The sequence below is a fragment of the Macaca mulatta genome, chromosome 4 (genome assembly GCF_049350105.2).
Source record: "Macaca mulatta isolate MMU2019108-1 chromosome 4, T2T-MMU8v2.0, whole genome shotgun sequence".
NCBI classification, from domain to species: Eukaryota; Metazoa; Chordata; class Mammalia; order Primates; family Cercopithecidae; genus Macaca; species Macaca mulatta.
In genome coordinates this window covers 73,987,726-74,007,934 of record NC_133409.1, presented here as the reverse complement: position 1 = coordinate 74,007,934, position 20,209 = coordinate 73,987,726, and the positions used below count along the sequence as shown (strand labels likewise).

General features: G+C 43.6%; 1 protein-coding gene and 1 long non-coding RNA gene across 5 annotated transcripts in view; one reads left to right on the top strand and one right to left on the bottom strand.

The window, feature by feature from the left end:
* The window catches only part of TIAM2 (TIAM Rac1 associated GEF 2), a 272,790-nt gene that overhangs the window by 90,686 nt on the left and 161,895 nt on the right, over window positions 1–20,209 (bottom strand). For all 4 annotated transcript variants that reach the window (XM_015137091.3, XM_077999579.1, XM_077999578.1 and 1 more), the window contains 2 exons: window positions 4,150–4,335; window positions 3,324–3,470 (listed from right to left, as the gene is read on the bottom strand). In XM_015137091.3, the coding sequence (XP_014992577.3) occupies window positions 3,324–3,470; window positions 4,150–4,335 (333 nt within the window). The remainder of the gene's footprint in view (window positions 1–3,323; window positions 3,471–4,149; window positions 4,336–20,209) is intronic.
* On the top strand, window positions 16,956–18,242 carry LOC144340654 (uncharacterized). The gene is made up of 2 exons (XR_013416899.1): window positions 16,956–17,791; window positions 17,961–18,242. It is a non-coding gene; the product is annotated as an uncharacterized LOC144340654 (long non-coding RNA).

The window sequence follows — 20,209 nt, the reverse complement described above, 5'->3', positions numbered from 1 at the left end:
TTCTAATACGCTTAAAGTTTTAATTTCCTACATAGTTACGTTTTACTTTTTATGTCATCTATCATTTAAGTCGGCCTGCAATCCCAGCACTTTGGGAGGCTGTGGTGGGCAGATCACCTGAGGTCAGGAGTTCAAGACCAGCCTGGCCAAAATAGTGAAATGCCATCTCCATTAAAAATACAAAAATTAGCCGGGCCTGGTGGCACCCACCTGTGGTCCCAGCTACTCAGGAGGCTGAGGCAGAGAATCACTTGAACCCGGGAGGCAGAGGTTGCAGTGAGCTGAGATCATGCCACTGCACTCTAGCCTGGGCAACAGCATGAGACTGTTTCAAATAAATAAATAAATAAATAAATTCATTTATTCATTCTTGATATCGCTTTTAACCAAAAAGTACATGTTTCTGAAGGTGTGAAACAGAACCACCAAAATCAAGCTCATACCTACTTTTTTAAATGTGCACAGAATAGATCTTGGAAGAAAATACAGCTAAATGTTAAAAGTGGTTTGTTTGGGTAGAAGAACTAAAAACAATTGCCTTTTCCAAATTTCACCTTCTAAATTTTGTAGTGGCATAATTAACATTAAAAACAATGTAAACATTTAGAAATACCTACTAAATCAACTTCATTCAGTTATATAAATACCGACACTGTAATTAGTTTCATATCTTTTTAAAACAAAAAATGTTCAACCAAATGCTTTTGTTTATCAAAAAATCTATGTTGAGAACAAATTACAACACATGCTGGGTAAAAACCATATTAGGCTCATATCTAATTAGCAGAATGTCTATATCTAAGAAAAGTAAGCAAGTTATTTATCAAGTTATTATTTAATTATATAGAATATACTGTCTTGATTAAAATACCTTAAGGACATCAGTTAACCATCAAAGAAGTTCAGTTCACAAAGCATAAGGGCTCGGTGTTATGGCTCAGGCCTATAATCCCAGCACTTTGGGAGGTTGAGGGAAGACGGATTGAGGCCAGAAGTTTGAGACTAGCCTGGGCAACATAGGGAGACCGCCCCGACTCCCATTTCTACAAAAACGATTTTTTTAAAATAAAGAAAGCATAGGCCCACTATTAGCAAAGGGTTTGCAGTTGACGACAGTCAATAATGAGGAAATACATTTCCATTACAACCAACAAATAAGATTACTCTTTACAATTAAATTAAATTAAATTAAATTAAATTAAATTAAATTAAATTACAGGCTGGTCACAGTGGCAATCCCAGTACTTTGGGAGGTAGAGGCAGGTGGATCACATGAGGCCAGAAGTTTGAGACCAGCCTGACCAACATGGTGAAACCCTGACTCTACTAAAAATATAAAAATTAGCTGAGTGTGGTGGCTCAAGTCTGTAGTCCCAGCTACTTGGGAGGCTGAGGCACAAGAATTGCTTGAACCTGGGATGTGGAGGTTGCAGTGAGTCAAGATTACACCACTGCACTCCAGCCTGGGTGACAGAGACTCTGTCTCAAAAAAGAAAAAAAAATAATAATTGCAAGTAGAACCACAATTTTAAAATCTGATATTATTTTTGTATATCAGTATACAAAAATGGCGGCCACATAAAAGAAGTTTCCTGTGATTCTGCTGTTAATGAACCAGCCCACTCCCCACCACCTCTAACTTTATTGTTTCAAGGTTTTAAACAGGTCAAAGGAATTGATACTGGCCCTTTTACTTACGTAATTCACAAAAGCATTACCAAATAAATAGCCATACACAAATTAGAAAACAAAGATCCAATAAAATGTGACTCTCTTTCCAATGATATTGAAAACATAATCAGAAAAACAGCAGCTCATTGAAAATAAAAGCAAAAACTTCTTCACATTTAATTGCAAACCTTTTCCCTATTCACCTGAATGATCAGGTCATCATATAACTTATTTTTTCAACAGCTTTGAAACATAGTAATCCTAAAACATATCAGTCAGCAAGATAAAATCCATTATCATGCACCTGCATCATGAAATACAGGTGCACCATGAAATACATATATTCAAAATGTTCTGAAAACAATTTACAATACTTGGGCCGCATTTCACCAACACATGCTTAGGCTACTTTTCCTTAATAAAAACGTTAGAAGAGGCCAGGCACAGTGGCTCATGCCTGTAATTAGCACTCTGGGAGGCCCAGATGGGTGGATCACCTGAGGTCAGGAGTTCACGACCAGCCTGGCCAACAGGTGAAACCCTGTCTCTACTAAAAATACAAAAATTAGCCAGGCGTGGTGGTGTGCACCTGTAGTCCCAGCTACTCAGGAGGCAGAGGCAGGAGAATCGCTTGAACCCAGGAGGCGGAGGTTGCAGTGAGCCGAGATCGCATCACTGCACTCCAGCCTGGGTGACAGAGCGAGACTCCATCTCAAAAAAAAAAAAAAAAAAAAAAAGAAAGAAAGAAAAAGAAAATGTTACAAGAGCCACGCCTCCCCAAGGGAAAAATAAGCACCAGCAATATTCCAGTGTTTCAAGACCATGGACTTAGGCAGAAACTAGTACCGGCCATGCCCTTTGGTGCTGGTGAACAGGGGAAGGTAAGTGATGTAACTAACCTCTTCAAGTGTCAGTCTCCTCATCTCTAAAATGGGACGACAAAACCCCAAGGCCATGTTGTAAGGATTTAGTGAGCAAAATCCACAGCACTAGCAACAGAATTGAGCTGCCACTCCTCTTATTATTAATTTTCCATTTATTTTAATATAAAATCTATGAGAAAATAAATATTAGTACTAGAGGGAAGGAAAAGTGTGGATTATTTTCTGATTATTCTTATTTTTTTCTGTTCTTAAGCACTGCATGCAGTATGACTACCTCTTCGGGAGTACCAGGATAGATGCGGCAACTTGTGCACTTTCGTTGGGCAAAAAAAAAAAGAGCATGCTAAGAATTGATTCCTTTGAATCAACTTTCATTTTCATTTTTATTTTTGAGACAGGGTCTCGCTCTGTCACTCAGGCTGGAGTGCAGTGGCAAAATCATGGCTCACTGCAGCCTTGACCTCCCGGGCTCAAGCGATCTTCCCAATTCAGCCTTCAGAGTAGCTGGGACTATAGGCGCACACTACCACACTTGGCTATTTGTAGAGATGGGGTCTCACTCTGTTGCCCAGGCTGCTCTTGAACTCCTGGGCTTAGGTGATCCTCCTGCCTTGCCCTCCCAATGTGCTAGAATTATGGCATGCGCCACCCCACCTGGCCTGATTTCATTCTTAACAGAGAATGAACATTGATTATTTATAGCAGGCGGAAAATTAGGGGTTTCAGGAATTTCACTCTAGTATGCTGTTCCCATGCTGAAGAGCTCACCTGAGTTATAGAAGGTCTCTTCTCCTTCCCTTTTCTGGCCAGTGTGTCCAGCCCTTTTAACGAAGAAAATATTCCCTTCTTGTTTCTCCCTCGCTGGGTCAGTGACAGTGTCCTTTTCCGGAGAGCAGAGTCATCTCTAGAACATACCTAATGTAAAACACAGTTTAAAAAAATCTAAAGGCTTAGTATTTGAGTGGCAGAAAAAACTAACAGTTGCCCTAAGGAAGCGAGCTCTGCTTGCTATAAACGCATTCTGACCATCGCCAAAAGCTACTGCATGTCTGAAATGCCAGGAAAGCATCCACCATATAGACAGCTCTCATCTGGATAACACAAGTCATGACATTCAGGTCTCTCCATGGTGGGCAGCAGTGTCAGCAAAACCACTACAGACCCCTAGGCTGAGCTGACACAACACACAGAAGGCACCAAAATGGGAGTGACTTCAAAAAACCCAACGGGGCGCTCTGCAGGACAGAGAAAACAACCTTTAATCCATCCTTTAATCTTCACCCCACTGTTGCTCCTTCTCCAGCATCCCACTTTCCTGATGGTATGAGGTGGAACACACGGAGAGGCAGACAGAGATGAACATGCAGTAACTGTCCACTAGCTGCTGGACTCTAAGCAGTAGAGAAACTGGGGGCTCTACAGCACGATGTCTGGTCTCCTTCATCCCCAGGCCTGTGGCCTCTGGGTGACCTGGCCTCTAGGTTTCCGTTGTTGGGTCAAGTCCCACAAGCGCTGATGGCAACAAGCCAAAGAAAGGGGGAGCATCCACAGCCCTCCCCGAATGCTGCAGAAACAGCCTTCCTTAGGAACTTACCAGAGCATGGAAAGAGGAAACAGACAAGATGCCCAGCCTGCCGAGGGCCAGCTTGGAGGGGCGGCTGGCGGCTGCAAGGAGACTCTTGGGGTTCGGTAACTCTCCACCTTGTAGGCTGGCCAGATAGCAGCGCATCCTGAACAGATCCATGTGAAATTTCTCAAGATTCTGCTCCCATTGCTGGATCTTAAAGCAAAAACAGAGGTGATTTAAATAAAAATTAAAAGTTTTCATGGGTTAAAATGAAAACGTGATCCCTTTCACAAACTTGAAGAAAAAATAGTTTCAGCTGGTCTGCATGGTTTAAATTAGCCTTGCCTGCTCACCCCATCTCAATCCCTCCCATCCAAATGTATTGGGTCCTTTGGGAGGTGAGGTGGGCAGATCGCTGAAGGTCAGGCATTCAAGACCAGCATGACCAACACAGTGAAACCCCATCTCTACTAAAAAACAAATAAACAAACAAAATATATATGTGTGTGTGTGTGTATATATGTGTGTGTATATATGTGTGTGTGTGTATATATATATATATGCACACAAAAATTAGCCAGGTGTGGTGACAGACACCTGTAACCTCAGCTACTCTGGAGGCTGAGGCAGGAGAATCGATTGAACATAGGAGGCGGAGGTTACAGTGAGTCAAGATCACGCCACTGCACTCCAGCCTGAGCGACCAAGCAAGACTCTGTCTCAAAGAAAAAAACAACAAAAAAAAAATGCACTGGGTCATCTGGCACTACACTTCATCAGGATAGCCAAACAAAAACAAAAACAAAAAGCCAGTGGTCCCAATACAGTGACATGCCAAAAAGGCATGATGTTTGGAGAATGCCAACACTCTAACCATCCTGACTTAAAACAGGATGCAATTTGCAAGTCAGCTTTTTCACTTTGCTTCATTTCCCTTCACATCTACAGTCCCTGATCCTAAACTGGATTAACTGAACTGCACACAAACAGATGCCAGATAAATGAAAGTAGTGACTTTATGTTTCTGTTCATTCTGAGTAAATGACTCAAAACAATAAGAAGCAAATGGACTTCAGGGATAAGGGCAAATAGAACTTTTACTTAGAACACTCCTAAGTATCTTGGAGAATAACCACCATCTGTACATCTAAATAAAACTAAAGTATATGCAGCTGTTTACACCACAGAAGTTCCTATGAACTTCTTCAAAACGTAAGTCATGATTTAGTAAAGAAATGCAGCCAAACTCTGGGAGCCACTCTCCTTTCTCCCAAGGATGTCAAAATGCATTACCTACAAGTATTACCTTCATGCAAAGATAAATTATTAATAATAGGTGAAGAGAGGCTCTTGGGACTTGCCAACACAGGGACTCAGCAGAAGAACGAAAAGAACAGAAAGCTGTGATTCAAAAGGTCTTAAGAGCAATCTCAACACTCAAGAGAAGGTCTGTAAGTCAATGCTTGCAGTAAAGGATTCAGTGTGAAGAGTGAGGTTATTTCAGGTCTAACAGTTGCAGCTTCAGTTCTGCCATGTTGCTGAGCACCAAAATGGACCTTAGCCTTTCACACTAAGCTTTCTAGGTGAATCCTTCATTCTGGATAAATGATACTTTGAAGGATTTCCAACACTGGACGCTCTGCCCCCTCCAATCTCTCCCCATAGAAAAGTATTACAAATTCTGGGCATTTCCCAGACCTTCTGCAAGTTCTCTGTATCTATTTCTTAGGTTGGTCGCTGCACAACTTTTCTGCATGAAAGAAAAACAGTCACAAGATCTAAACAAAGAATTTCTTGATCATCATCATCATTTGTCAGCAAAACAGTGACATTCCAAGGTGCATTGAAACAATGTCAACATCCATAAAGAATTTAACCTCACTTAAGATCCTGTATACCCATATTAGCAACGTGGTGGCCTACTGGTATCAGTTTTGAATGGACAGAATGACCTGTTGGCTTTTAAAAATGCAGATGCCCAGGTCCTACACCTGAAGATTCTATCCATTAGGTCTGAGGTCTAGGAAAGTTTACATTTCATAAGCACATCCTGGGATTCTGGTGCACGGCCTTACTGATGACTCCTGTTCTAGACTAACAAGACAGTTCAAACTGAAACTGCAAGTCTCTTCCGGGTCCTGCCATATTAGAGAATTCCAGATTCCAGAGTGACAGATGGGTACAAACTGACACTTTACTTAAGGTTCAGTAAAAACTATAATCTCAGTTCTGTTTCCCAAACATCTTCTCTCCAGATGATTCCTGAAAATCCACAATTATAGATGGATTCCTTTGTCTTCTAATAATATGTAGACATTCCTAGATTGAATAATGCATTAAAGTTTATCACACTCATTTATGTCTCAGTGTAAAACACTTTATCAGATATTTTCTGAAGGTTGTATAGAGAGTGAAGATGTAAGAGGAAAGAAAATGAATGAGTGGCCAGGCACGGTGGCTCACGCCTGTAATCCCAGCACTTGGAGAGGCCAAAGGGCAGATTGCTTGAGCCCAGGAGTTTGAGACCGGCCTGGGCAACGTGGCAAAATCCTGTCTCTACAAAATATACAGAAATTAGCCAGGCATGGTGGTGCATGCCTGTAGTCCCAGCTACTTGAGAGGCTGAGGTAGGAGGATTGCTTGAGCCCAAGAGATGGAGGATGAAGAAAACTGACATCATGCCATTGCATTCCAGCCTGGATAACAGAGTGACACTCTCTCCAAAAAGAAAAAAAGGAAAGAAAAAGAAAATGAAGGAGTCCTTGGATACCAGAAGGTAAAGATGCCCATGCCATCCATGATGGATTAAAAAGACAAAAAAGGCCAGGAGCGGTGGCTCACACCTATAATCCCAGAACTTTGGGAGGCTGAGGCAAGCAGATCATTTGAGTTCAGGAGTTCAAGACCAGACTGACCAACATGGTGAAACCCCATCTCTACTAAAAATACAAAAAAACAAACAAAAATTAGCCATCTGTGGTGGCACACGCCTATAATACCAGCTACTCAGGAGGTTGAGGCAGGAGAATCACTTGAACCCAGGAGGCGGAGGCTGCAGTGAGCCGAGGCCACACCACTGCACGCCAGCCTGGGCAACAGAGTGAGACTCCATCTCAGGAAAAAAAAAAAAAAGACAAAATAAAATAAACTAAAATCCAGGTCTATGCCAATCACCATAGATTGGGGAAGAAGACAATCTCTTGTATTTGCACTGAGTCCTGTAGTTTTAAAAGTATTTTTGAAAGCACTATTTAATGTATTTATGTGACTACACATCAAAGCAGCACTGAGAGGTAAAGACGGTTCCGTCCCAAACCATACACAGGGAATCATAAAGTTTTGTCAGAAACACTTAAATAATCTTCAGCACTCATAGACCTCTCCACCCAAAGCTTGGGACAAAATACAGGTGAATTCAGAGGAAGAACATGGACCCAGATGCTTAGGTTTGTGGGAAAGTCAACAGGACTGGAACACCCCAATAGCCCAAAGGAGACCTTATAAAAATCAAGACGTTTGTTGTTTTGATTATATCTTATTAAGTTTCAAGACAACCAGTATCTCAATAAACTGTACACTGTAGAGTTCATTTAAAATTTAATTTAGTATAAAAAGCAAAGGAAAAGTAACCTTATGACTTCTCTATTTCAGCAATGTTCCTTATCTTCTTATCTTTATCCTGACTGGAGCGTTTTTTGTTTGTTTGTTTGTTAGTTTGTTTTTGTTTTTGTTGTGAGACAGGGTCTCTCTCTGATACCCCGACTGCAGGTGCAGTGGCACTGTCGGCTCACTGCAACCTCTGCTTCCCATGATCAATTGATCTTCCCAACTCAGCCTCTCGAGACCACAAGTGCATGCCACCACGCCTGGCTAATTTTGCATTTTTTTGTAGAGACTGGGTTTTGCCGTGTTGCCCAGCCTGGTCTCAAACTCCCGAGCTCAAAGTGATCCACCTGTGTAATGGTTAATATTACATACCAACTTGATAGGGCCATGGGGTACCCAGATATTTAGTCAAACATTATTCTGGTTGTGTCTCTGAGGATGTTTTGGGGGAGATTAACATTTAAGTGGGTAGACTGAGTAACGCGGATTGCCTTCCCTAATGTGGGTGGGCCTCATCCAATCTGTTGACCACCTGAAGAGAACAAAAAGGCTGACACCCCCTCAAGTAACAGAGAACTCCTCCCCCCTGACAGTCTTCAAATTGGGACACTGGCTTTTTTTCCCCCTTGGCTTCAGTCTTGAACGAAACATGGGTTCTTCCTCAATCTTGAGTCTGCCAGTCTTCAGCCCAGAACTACACCGTCAGCTCTCTTCATTCTCATGCCTTCGACTCAGACTGGAACTATATACCATTGGCTCTCCCAGGTCTCCAGCTTACTGACTTACCCTGCAGACCTTTGGACTTGCCCTTCTCCATAAATGCATGAGCCTATTTCTTTTTTTTTTTTTTTTTTTTTTTTGAGACGGAGTCTCACTCTGTCACCCAGGCTGGAGTGCAGTGGTCGGATCTCGGCTCACTGCAAGCTCCGCCTCCCAGGTTTACGCCATTGTCCTGCCTCAGCCTCCCGAGTAGCTGGGACTACAGGCACCTGCCACCTCGCCCGGCTAGTTTTTTTGTATTTTTTCAGTAGAGACGGGGTTTCACTGTGTTAGCCAGGATGGTCTCGATCTCCTGACTTCGTGATCCACCCGTCTCGGCCTCCCAAAGTGCTGGGATTACAGGCTTGAGCCACCGCGCCCGGCCGAGACTATTTCTTATAATAGATCTCTCTCTTTCTCTCCCTACACAAACACATAAACACACCTCTTCATGTATACACACATCCCACTGGTTCTGTTTCTCTGGAGACCCCTGACTTACACAGTCTTCATCCCTGTAGATCTCTGTGGCAGAGTAAGCCATCTTTACTCACATATCTATTCCATATTGAAAGATCATAGTCATCTTATTTTTAAGCTCATGGTTCTTTATAGAAAGAATCAGTCACAGAGCTTAAATGAAGATCTGTGGTTAAATAAGAACCAATATGAAATATTTGACTTTTCTTTCCACAGACTCACCAAAGTTGTAGAGAGGAACTTGAAGGAGTATTCAAGTAAAAGTATGGTGAGGCCCCAGATTCAGATGCTTGGGTTCCTTAGAGGGAAGGAAGAGGTACAAGTGCTGGACCCATAGGCTCACAACAGACCTTATAGTATTTAGAAAGGCTGTTAACATTTGCAATGAAATTGCAAAGGAGTTGATGTTACCATACCTTCATTTCTCAGCAGGTGAAACTTAAGTCCAGAAGAGAAGCGATTTGACCAGAGTCATGTAAAAAGTTCGCCCTACCAGCCTAGCAGACCCAAAGCTGATTCTGATGTGAACAACATGTGGGGCACAGGGACGCTCTCAAGTAGCTATGACAGGGCCCCTGATTTCAGGTCTTCTGATTCATAGGCAGATACCTGTGTACTATCCTAACCATGACCTCAGCAACTTTCATTTACATTTTTACCTGTCAACTTTATTTCTGCCCATATACCCCTAGGTATTCTACAGACAAGGAGGTAAGACTACCACACTCTCATTTAGTGGCCCTATTCATATTGAACACTTTACATCATTTCAATATCCTACCAGCCTTGGCATTCAAAGCCAGCCCAAATTTAAAGTAATGTTAACTTGAAAGAAAAACATTTTATAACAATTCCTCAGAAGGTGACATAAAAGAAAGACAAAGATACATATTTTAAAGGGTAAAGGAAGAAATAAAAGATAATCTTTTAGCTATTAAGTATGTTAGTTTAGAGATTCAGTAGAGTTCAATGATAATAATCACCAAAATAGTAATGTATTACCTGACCACATTTATCAAGATGTTTCTGGAGATATTTTTTTCTAACATCAAAAACTAAAATGCCCAAAATCAGTTCTTTTTAATCCAAGACACCCCACCCCCTTTTCCTAAATTCTTTAAATACTGATAAGTTTCTAGATGTTTTCTTATTTTTTAAAGACAAGCATCAAGATATGATACAAAAATTTAAAGAGAAAAAAAAAAAAAACACTTCCAGCCTGGTCAACGTGGTGAAACCCCATCTCTATAAAAAATACAAAACTCAGCCAGGTGTGGTTGGCGCACGCCTATAGCCCCATCTATGCGGGAGGCAGAGGTGGGAGGATAGCTTGAGCCCAGGAGGTCGAGGCTGCAGCGAGCCAAGACAGGGCCACTGCACACTCCAGCCTCGGCAACAGAGTGAGACCCTGTCAAAAAAAAAAAAAAAAAGTAAAAAATGTAACTTCTATAGAGATTAAGCTTTTGTTTCTTTTAATGCCCATGCTCAAAACATAAAAATGAGAAGACTGAAAAAAACTTACTCTAAGGCGGTTTTCTTTATCTTTCATTGTGAAAGGAAGTTACTAATAACAAAATTACAGGGGAACGCTCCCGTTTTAAACACTGGCACAAATTCAATGAAAAATTTTCCTCTTTACTGGTAACATAGCTTTATTGATTTAATGAACTCAGAAAGGTTACGGTCTCCTGTAGTAAAGTGGGAGGGAGACGGATGAAGCCTAATGCTAAAAATAACAAATGAATAATGTTTTTTTTTAAAAAAGATGACAAGTACATTCCTGCCACACCCAGCAGTCCTAGAAAAATATTTTCTGCCATTTAGTCATCTAATCGCAGTAGTCATTTGCCTATTACTAGGTTTGTCCTGTAAGATAATTCATGTTTCCTTCTTGGTGTAAGAAGCTAAAAATCTCCCGTTCTATGCTTTCCAAATACTAAAACCCATCTTCACAGAAGAACCAGCTAGTGACATAGATTACACTCAAGTTCAGCAGTAGTTAGAACAACCAGCTAAAGTTGAGAGATTCGGTTTTGTTCTATTTTCCTTTGAGATATAATTCCCATACACAGAAATTCACTCAGTTTTATAATCAATGTAATTCCCATCAAATCAACCTGAAAAATCCACATTATAAAAACAAGTAAATCTAGGATTCTATTCCATACAAAACAATTCATCACCTGGTTTAGTTAGCAAGCAAAGCATCATCTGATTTACCCAAGTCTTACGGAACAGTAGCGTCTATGAATTAGGAGCACAGATTTGTGTCCAAATCCCAGCTCCGCCACTGACCAGCTGTGTGACATGAGCAAATGCACTTCTTGCCACTCCAGTGGCACAATCTGTTAGTGCGTGGTACTTATACAGAAAATGTACTTCTCGTCTGGGCGCAGTGGCTCACTCCTGTAATCCCAGCACTTTGAGAGGCCGAGATGGGAGGATCGCTTGAGCCCAGGAGTTCGAGACCAACCTGGGCAATGTAGAGAGACCTTCTGTCTATTTTTTTGAAAAAATTTAATTCTAAAAAAGAAGAAGAAAAAGAAAAGACATATAATTCTCCTAAGGGTCTATTTACTTGTCCATCAAATGGGTGCTATATCTACATCTTTGCCTTGTGGAGTTACTGTGAAATCACATATGATAGTGGCCTAAGGCAGAGGCTCTAATAAAACAGGGAGGGGAAGCATGAGAACAGGGCAGGGCAAAAGGAGGGGTTCTGTTAGCCGGGGGTGAAGGAGGAAGGCCTAGAACACTGGGGAGTGGGGTGGGGGCTGACTCAGAGAAGAACTGTTTCCTGCAGTAAAGAGGACAGATCCTTGGACAGACGAGACAGAGGTGCGTCCACACATTCACTAACTCAAGCAAAGCATCAAAGGTTCAGAGATGAAAAAAAGTCACAGTTCCTCCAGGAGCACGTATATTATAGCAGGAACAACCTTACACATGAAGAAATCATGACAAAGCCACAGATGAGAGCAGTGGCACAGACATGGAGAACTGTGGGAGGGGAGTGGGGTTCCCTGATGGAGTGGGCGAGAGGGCGATCAAGGACAGCACCCTGGAGGAAGCGACCCCTAAACCCTTCATGACAGTCGAGAAGGGGTGAGCCAGATGAAGAGGGTGGAGGGGAGCAGGGCACATTTGTGCACAGCACGGGAGTCCTCGCTGCCTGAGGAAAAACCTGAAGAAAGGAGCAGAAGGGTGGGCTCAGGGAGTTGCAGGTAAAGGTCAAGGTGGGGAGAGGTTATCAGGGACTTTATCTGGCAATCACAGGATCACATGTGCTTTTTATTTTTTTACTTTTATTTTATTTATTTATTTTGAGACATACCACTCTGTTGCTCAGGCTGGAGAGCAATGGTGTGGTCTCAGCTCACGGAAACCTCTGCTTCCTGGGTTCAAGCGATTCTCCTGCCTCAGCCTCCCAAGTAGCTGGGATTACAGGCATGTGCCATGACACCTGGCTAATTCTTTTTGTATTTTCAGTAGAGATGGGGTTTCGCCACATTGGCCAGGCTGGTCTCGAACTCCTGACCTCAAGTGTCCACCCACCTTGGTCTCCCAAAGTGCTGGAATTACAGGCATGAGCCACTGCGCCTGACCCAGATGTGCTTTTCAGATGCAACCCAGTCTGGCTGTTGTATGGAAGATGCATTGGATGAAGGGCGAAACTGGAGGCTTCTGCGGTGGTACTGGGAGGAGAGAGTGACAGACAGTCCTACTTCCCCTGACTACCTCTCACCACCTACCTATAACCACATTGCCTTTGCTCCCACTGTGCCTTGGCCTGGAAGCCCCCTCTCCATTCTCCTTCTGGTAAACTCATTTTTTAAGAAGCAACTCAGCATCCCACCTCCAGGGTCTTCCATGACTGCACATGAGGCTACATTTCCCGATTCTGTCTTCCACAGCGCTGGAATGCCATGTGCACTGAATCACTGCGTTATGTTGAAATTGTACGCTCAACTCTCTGTCACCTGCTAGACTGAGAGCACCCTGAGGGCAGAGACAGTGACTTCTTTGAGTCTCCAATCTGTGCACATTTGCCTGACCTAGAGTATGCACTGAACAAAATGCTCACCGAACTAAACCAAACATTCTTATTCTCCTGTCAAAAACATTTCCAGGCTGGGCACGGTGGCTCATGCCTGTAATCCCAACACTTTGGGAGGCCAAGGTGGGCAGATTGCCTGAGGTCAGGAGTTTGAGACCAGCCTGGCCAACATGGCAAAACCCCATCTCTAGTAAAAATACAAAAATTAGCCGGACGTGGTGGCGTACGCCTATAATCCCAGCTACCCAGGAGGCTAAGGCAGGAGAATCGCTGGAACCCGGGAGGCAGAGGCTGCAGTGAGCCGAGATCACACCACTGCACTCCAGCCTGGGCGACAAAAGAGAAACACTCCATCTCAAAAAAAATAGAAAATAAAAACACTTCCAGCCGCGCACATTGGCTCACGCCTGTAATCCCAGCACTTTGGGAGTCTGAGACAGGCAGATCACTTGAGGTCAGGAGTTTGAGACCAGCATGGCCAACATGGTGAAACCCCACCTCTACTAAAATACAAAAATTAGCAGGACGTAGTGGCACATGCCTGTAATCGCAGCTGCCCGGGAGGCTGAGGGACGAGAATCACTTGAACCCAGGAGGCAGAGGTTGCAGTGAGCCAAGACCATGTCACTGCACTCCAGCCTGGGCAACACAGCAAGACTCTGCCTTAAAAAATAAAAAAATAAAAAGTAACACTTTCACCATCTCCCTGTTGCCTACTGAATAAAGTTCACATCTTCACGCACCACCTCCACGATCTGGCTTTATCTCCCTCAAATCCCCTCACAAATATGCTACTCTCCAGTGGTTTGTTCTTCAAACTGCTTCCCCCTGCACACATCTAGAAATACACCATAGTATCCTCGTATTTTCCTCAAAGCTTTGTTCTCAGTGTTCTCACCAGTTTCCAGTTGTCTAAATGCAATCCATCCTCTTTACGATTTTAAAACTGTATTTAAGTAAATATTTAAACTGAAGCCCACGTTTCACAAAACCCAGAGCAGTCTCAACCCTACCAGCAAGTGCTTCCTCCTTCCCCAAGTACCCCCTGGTAGTCCAATCACCTCCTCCCTCTCCAGCCTAATTAACCACAGAAGCAGGCCTGGCTCCCCTGGAAATCGCACATAATGAGGCAGGATGGGGGACGCCATCTGGGAGAATGCCAAGACTGCCTAAGGGTGGTGAGGTTTTGTCCTTGTTTACTTGTTTGAAATAATAAGTGGAAAGGAAAATAAAGTACTAACTGGACTTAATTTACAACTCTTCCTCCCTGGGAACTTCAAAGGCGATCTGGCGTGTGGATGGCGGTGTGATCTGGTCCACATTGGACATGCTCAAATGAAAGCTGCATCATCCTACCCCAGAAACACCCAAGAGGCCCAGGACATGGCCAGAGCATGTGACCACTGACAGTACGCAGCTCAGCCAGTACATTAACTGTGATAGTGCCTTTTTATTTCAAAAAGGATCTTCTCCACCCACATACTTCAAAGAAAACCTGTTCCAGAGAATTTCTCTTGCATGATGTAATCTACATTGTACATTCTATTTTTAGGCTAGAAATGACTACATCTGAGGTTCTCAGGGAAAATCGCTAGGGAGGAAGCTACATAAATAAATGTATATTTATTGAGGTTTTAAAATGCTAAGTGGATAAAGCACTGCTCTTTTACAGACATTTTTAAAAGGAAGTTTAGAGAAAGCTAAACACTTAGGGAATATTTTGGAGACCCTGTCCTGATTGGTCTTGATCTGTAAATACCTTTGCCTTTGTAGCTTCACATTACATGTTTTTGTCAAATATCTCATAAAAGCAATTTTAAGCAAGTAGTTGTTCCTGCTTAAGGTTTCCCAGTCTTTGTGTCTGAAGGTAAAAAGTAAGCAGCTCTTGGCCAGGCACGGTGGTTTCACGCCTGTAATCCCACCACTTTGGGAGGCCGAGGCGGGCAGATCACCTGAGGTCAGGAGTTCAAGAACAGCCTGGTCAACATGGTGAAACCCCATCTCTACTAAAAATACAAAAATTAGCTGGGCGTGGTGGTGGGTGCCTGTAATCCCAGCTACTCAGGAGGTTGAGGCAGGAGAATCGCTTGAACCCAGCAGGCGGAGGTTGCAGTGAGCCGAGACTGCACCACTACACTCCAGCCTGGATGACAGAGTGAGACTCTGTCAAAAAAAAAAAAGAAAAAAAAAAAAGAGCAAACAGCTGTCTTTACAACCTGCTGACAAAGGACACAAGGACAATGGGCACAGCAAACATAACTCAGGCTACACGCTGCAAAGCCCTTCAGGAACATGTGACTAAATCATAACCTCAAAGAGTGCAATACAGTGAGAATACTTTCAGGTAGAATTTCTTTTTTTTTTTTCCTTTTTCAGAAATAGTGTCTTGCTTGTTGCCCCACCTCATCTTGAGCTCCTGGCCTCAAGTGAACCTCCAGCCTCAGCCTCCCAAAGTACTGGGATTACAGGCATGAGTAACCGCGCCTGGCCAAGAATTTCTAAGATCAATCCTGATTGTCTGTTACCAGAAACTCACAAGAATAACGTGAGAAGGGGAGTGCATGTACGGCAGGGGTTGGGAGAAGGCTGTAGGGGAGAAAGGGGTGTGGGGAGGACATAGGAAGGGGTTAGGGCCTGGGCTATGGGTAGGAGAGAACCAAAAATTAGTAGTATTAGAATAGTGCACTTAAAATAACTAAACTGATGATTCCGTCAAAGAATGGATAATGGGCCACAGGTGATAATTACCCTCTTCTTTAAAACAGCTTCTCCTCAAGCCACCTGACCATCCAGACCCCTGGATTTATGTAAGGGTTTATGTTAAAGTAACCTCCCCTCTTAATCAGAGAATAGCACCAACTATGGTGTCATCAATTAAACATTTACAAACTATGGACAAGGGAATACAATTACAGTTAATGAAAATTTAAATTAAAAAAAAAAAGTTTGCTTAGACTCCTTGTGGCCACAAAGAAACCCCCACCCACCACCACCACACACACAACAGGCCAGGAGCCTCTCAGTGTTGTCAAATGTCCCTTTTCTCTCCCTAGCCCTAAACATCTGACCTACGCAAAGACCTGAAAACTCCAAGCTGGGCATCCCTTTGACAGGACTACAATTACGGTCAGGATGAGATTTTTGACTGGGGTGCTCTGAACACTCTGAGACACTCGAATCCACAAGTCTCATCTCAGGGTAAACAGGCTGTGGCTGCTGGATCCTGGAAAATCAGCACCATGGGTAAGACATGGTACAAAGAAAACTCTGGGATAACCGTGTCTCCTTCAGGCTCTTTGATGTGTCCCATCACCTCCACATGGCCTCCCACCCTGCGGCACAGCTGCACTGCCTCGGGAGCTGAACGCCCCCTAGCTGTGAGCAGGGTGAGGCCCCTTAAGAGGGGCAGGCAGGGCCTGAGAGGATGCAAGCTGGGCTCATGGGGGCAGCTCTCCCTCAGCAATGTCAGCAGCTGTGTTCTTGTCGGATCCCAAAGCCTTCCACCTCCTGCATTCTTCTTGGCAGTTTTGGCTTCCTCATTAAAACTATTTTGTACTTTGGAGTTTAAATGGCATATCCTGGTTGACCAACAGTTCCACTCAGGGGCGTAAGTTACTGTCTTTAAGATTCTATAAAATTGAGGCTGGGCGTGGTGGCTCACGTCTGTAATCCCAGCACTTTGGGAGGCTGAGGCAGGTGGATCCCCTAAGGTCAGGAGTTCGAGACCAGCCTGACCAACATGGTGAAACCCCGTCTCTACTAAAACTACAAAATTGGGTTGGCGTGGTGGCGGGTGCCTGTAATCCCAGCTACTCGGGAGGCTGAGGCATGAGAATCGCTTGAACCCAGGAGACGGAGGTTCTGGTGAGCCGAGATCATATACCATTACAATCCAGCCTGGGCAACAAGAGCAAAACTCTGTCTCAAAAAAAAAAAAAAGGAAAGAAAAAGAAAAAAAAAAGATTCTATAGAATTACGGAAAATGATACACCCTGTTATACATTTTCCATGTAAACTGTTGAACTTGTGTCACTTGGGATCAAGCCCTTGTATCTACGTAGCCAGCACAGTGCCACTCCACTGCTTGACACCTTTTGCCCCACTCTGTCCTCCAAACTGCTGCCTGATAAATCTTCCAAAGACACTATGTCATCATGCTTTGTCCTCAGCTTAAAAACTTGTATTGCCCCCTTGAATGCAGAGTATAAAATAAACCTTACCATCTGAGCCTTGCCTACAGGACCACTATGGGCTGAATGTGTCCCTCCAAAAAAAAATACATACATTGAAATCTTAATGCTTTAGGTGATGGTATTAGGAAGTGGGGCCTTTTTAAAAGGGGCAGTGATTAGGTCATTGTTTGGAGTGCGATTTATGGGTGTAGTGTGAATATGTTATCATAGTTAGTGTGTGAGTGCAGATGTCTGACAACATGCCCAGAATGTCCAAATCTGTTTAGACCAACTGTGTGGGGATATTCCAATTTGGGACGGCATCACATGCTAGGGCGCACCAACCTTCAAGATAACCAGACACAGACAGATCCCCGTACAGGGACTATAAAAGGAGAAGCCCTCAGGCAGCTCGACCTGCTCTGCTGAGACACAGACTCATGAGGATGAGACGCTGCCACTCAGAAAGGGACCCGGAGTCAGGCTTGCCATCTCCTCGACTGAACGCTTCAGCCTCAACATTCCAGCCTTGACGCCAGAGGAAGCTATTCCCCGATGCCTGAGGACTTCTGTGACCAATCCTGTGCCTATTCATGTAAGATCCCCGACCTGTTCCTAACAGGTGAAAAACGAGAGTTGTGTGTAGCGAGAATGGGGATAAAATACCTATATTTGTTAAGAATTGTCTGTGTGCCAATAAACCGTGTGATTCAAGCATTAAGTTACAGCATCTTTCATCCTTGGCTGCTTAATCCACTGCACAGGACAGTCATAATGGCAGAGCCCTCATGAAGAGGATGAGTGGCCTTATAAAAGGCGGCCCGGAAAGACCCCTTGCCTCTCATGTCATGCTAGAATACGGTAAGAAGATGCTAGAATACAGTAAGAAGATGCTAGAACACAGTAAGAAGATGCTAGAATACGGTAAGAAGATGCTTCTAGAAACCAGAAAGCAGGGCCTCACCAGACACTGAATCTGCAGGCGTCTTGATCTTGGACTTCTCAGCCTTCAGAACTCTGAGAAATAAATTGCTCTTGTTTATAAACCACCCAGTTTAAAGTATTTTCTTCCAGACTAAGACACAGACTGAAAAAGCTGCATTGCCTGTCCAACCTAACTGCCAACTCTCATCACTTCCCAAACCTTTAACTGCAGGGTGCTCCAGAGCCCCAGGCCACCACTCAGTCACTTCCAGTTGTCTCTCCATGCTTGCCCAACCCCCTCCCAGACTGGAAATCCTTCACATCTCTCAACAACTTTTTTTTTTTTTTTTTTTGAGGCGGAGTCTCTGTCTGTCGCCCAGGCTGGAGTGCAGTGGCACGATCTCAGCTCACTGCAAGCTCCACCTCCCGGGTTCACACCATTCTCCTGCCTCAGCCTCCCGAATAGCTGGGACCACAGGCGCCTGCCACCACACCTGGCTAATTTTTTTTTTTTGTATTTTTAGTAGAGATGGAGTTTCACTGTGTTAGCCAGGATGGTCTCGATCTCCTGACCTCGTGATCCGCCCAGCTCGGCCTCCCAAAGTGCTGGGATTACAGGCGTGAGCCACCACGCCCGGCCTCTTAACAACTTTTTAACACCATATTCTTCCAGGAAGTCTTCATTTCCTCAAGATCACAATACAACCTCAACCCTCTCATCTCCCATAATATTTGATGACTATACCAGCTGTCACCTAACTTAGATAATTTTAGAAGGTCCTTTAGTTTCATGTTCACAAGGTTTGCTCTCTAACTAAATTATAATTTCTTAGAAACTGGGTCCCTATATTATAATTATTTTTATTTCTTTAAGCCAGATGCATCTATTAGGTACACCAGTATTTGCAGATGGGAAAATAAGCAAGAGAAAAAGAACTGAGATGGGAGAAAGGCAACATGAGATATGAGAAAAGGAGAAGCAAAGGTAGATAGAGTCAGAAGATTAATCAGGGGCAGAGGTCAGAATTATTTGGTTATTTTGCTATTGCCAATTGATACTTTATTCCAAATTCTCGGTGTATCAATGAATGCATGCCTTTAATCCGTTTCCTATTTTTAGCCAGAAATTTCTTCCTACTCATGCTGAATTCTTTTCTATTTTTTTAGACAGAGTCTCACTCTGTTCCCTAGGCTAGAGTGCAATGCACAGTCTCAGCTCACTGCAACCTCTCCCTCCCAGGTTCAAGCGATTCTCCTGCCTCAGCTTCCAGAGTAGCTGGAATTACAGGTGCCCGTCACCAAGCCTAGATAATTTTTGTATTTTTAGTAGAGATGGGGTTTTGTCATGTTGGCCAGGCTGGTCTCAAACTCCTGACCTCAGGTGATCTGCCCACCTCGGCCTCCCAAAGTGCTGGGATTACAGGCGTCAGTCACTGCGCCCAGCTGGGATTATAGGTGTCTGCCACCACGTCCAGAATTCAGGCTGAATTCTTCATATATACACAGATGAAAAAATTTCCAAACAAGGTTAAACATTCAGACATAAACAGAGGTATGATTTAATTTGCAATTTAAATAAAACACCATATGTAAAATTCCTTTCTAATAAGTCACCATATGTAAATTGTTGTGTTACCATGAAATTTTTTTTTCTAAAGAATCTGGTTTCTCTGTAATAACAAATAACTAAAGGAAGAAAAATGCAAGAACCTGCTCATTATCTATCTTCATCCTATTCCTCATTCGAGTTCCCAGGTCATTTGACAACTGGTTTTGGAGGGCGCTGTAGTGGATTCTATAGCGACTCACCCAGATCCCCACTTCAAGACAGAGGGATTCCTTTCCTTCTCCCAGCTCACACACAGATCCCCTCGTGGTAACTGACCTCTACTGAAGAGAGCTGCCTTGCCCTGCTGGCCTGAGGGGACAAAGGCCGGCCACCTTGCCTCCATACAGAACTCTGAAGGGCCCTCCCAGCTCCACAGCTCCCTGTGGGACAAGCTGCATCACAATGCAACTTGTCCCTCCCAGATCTTGCTCCCTCACTCCAGGCTGGCATTGTCCCTGAGGGCATTCCCAGTAAAACTTG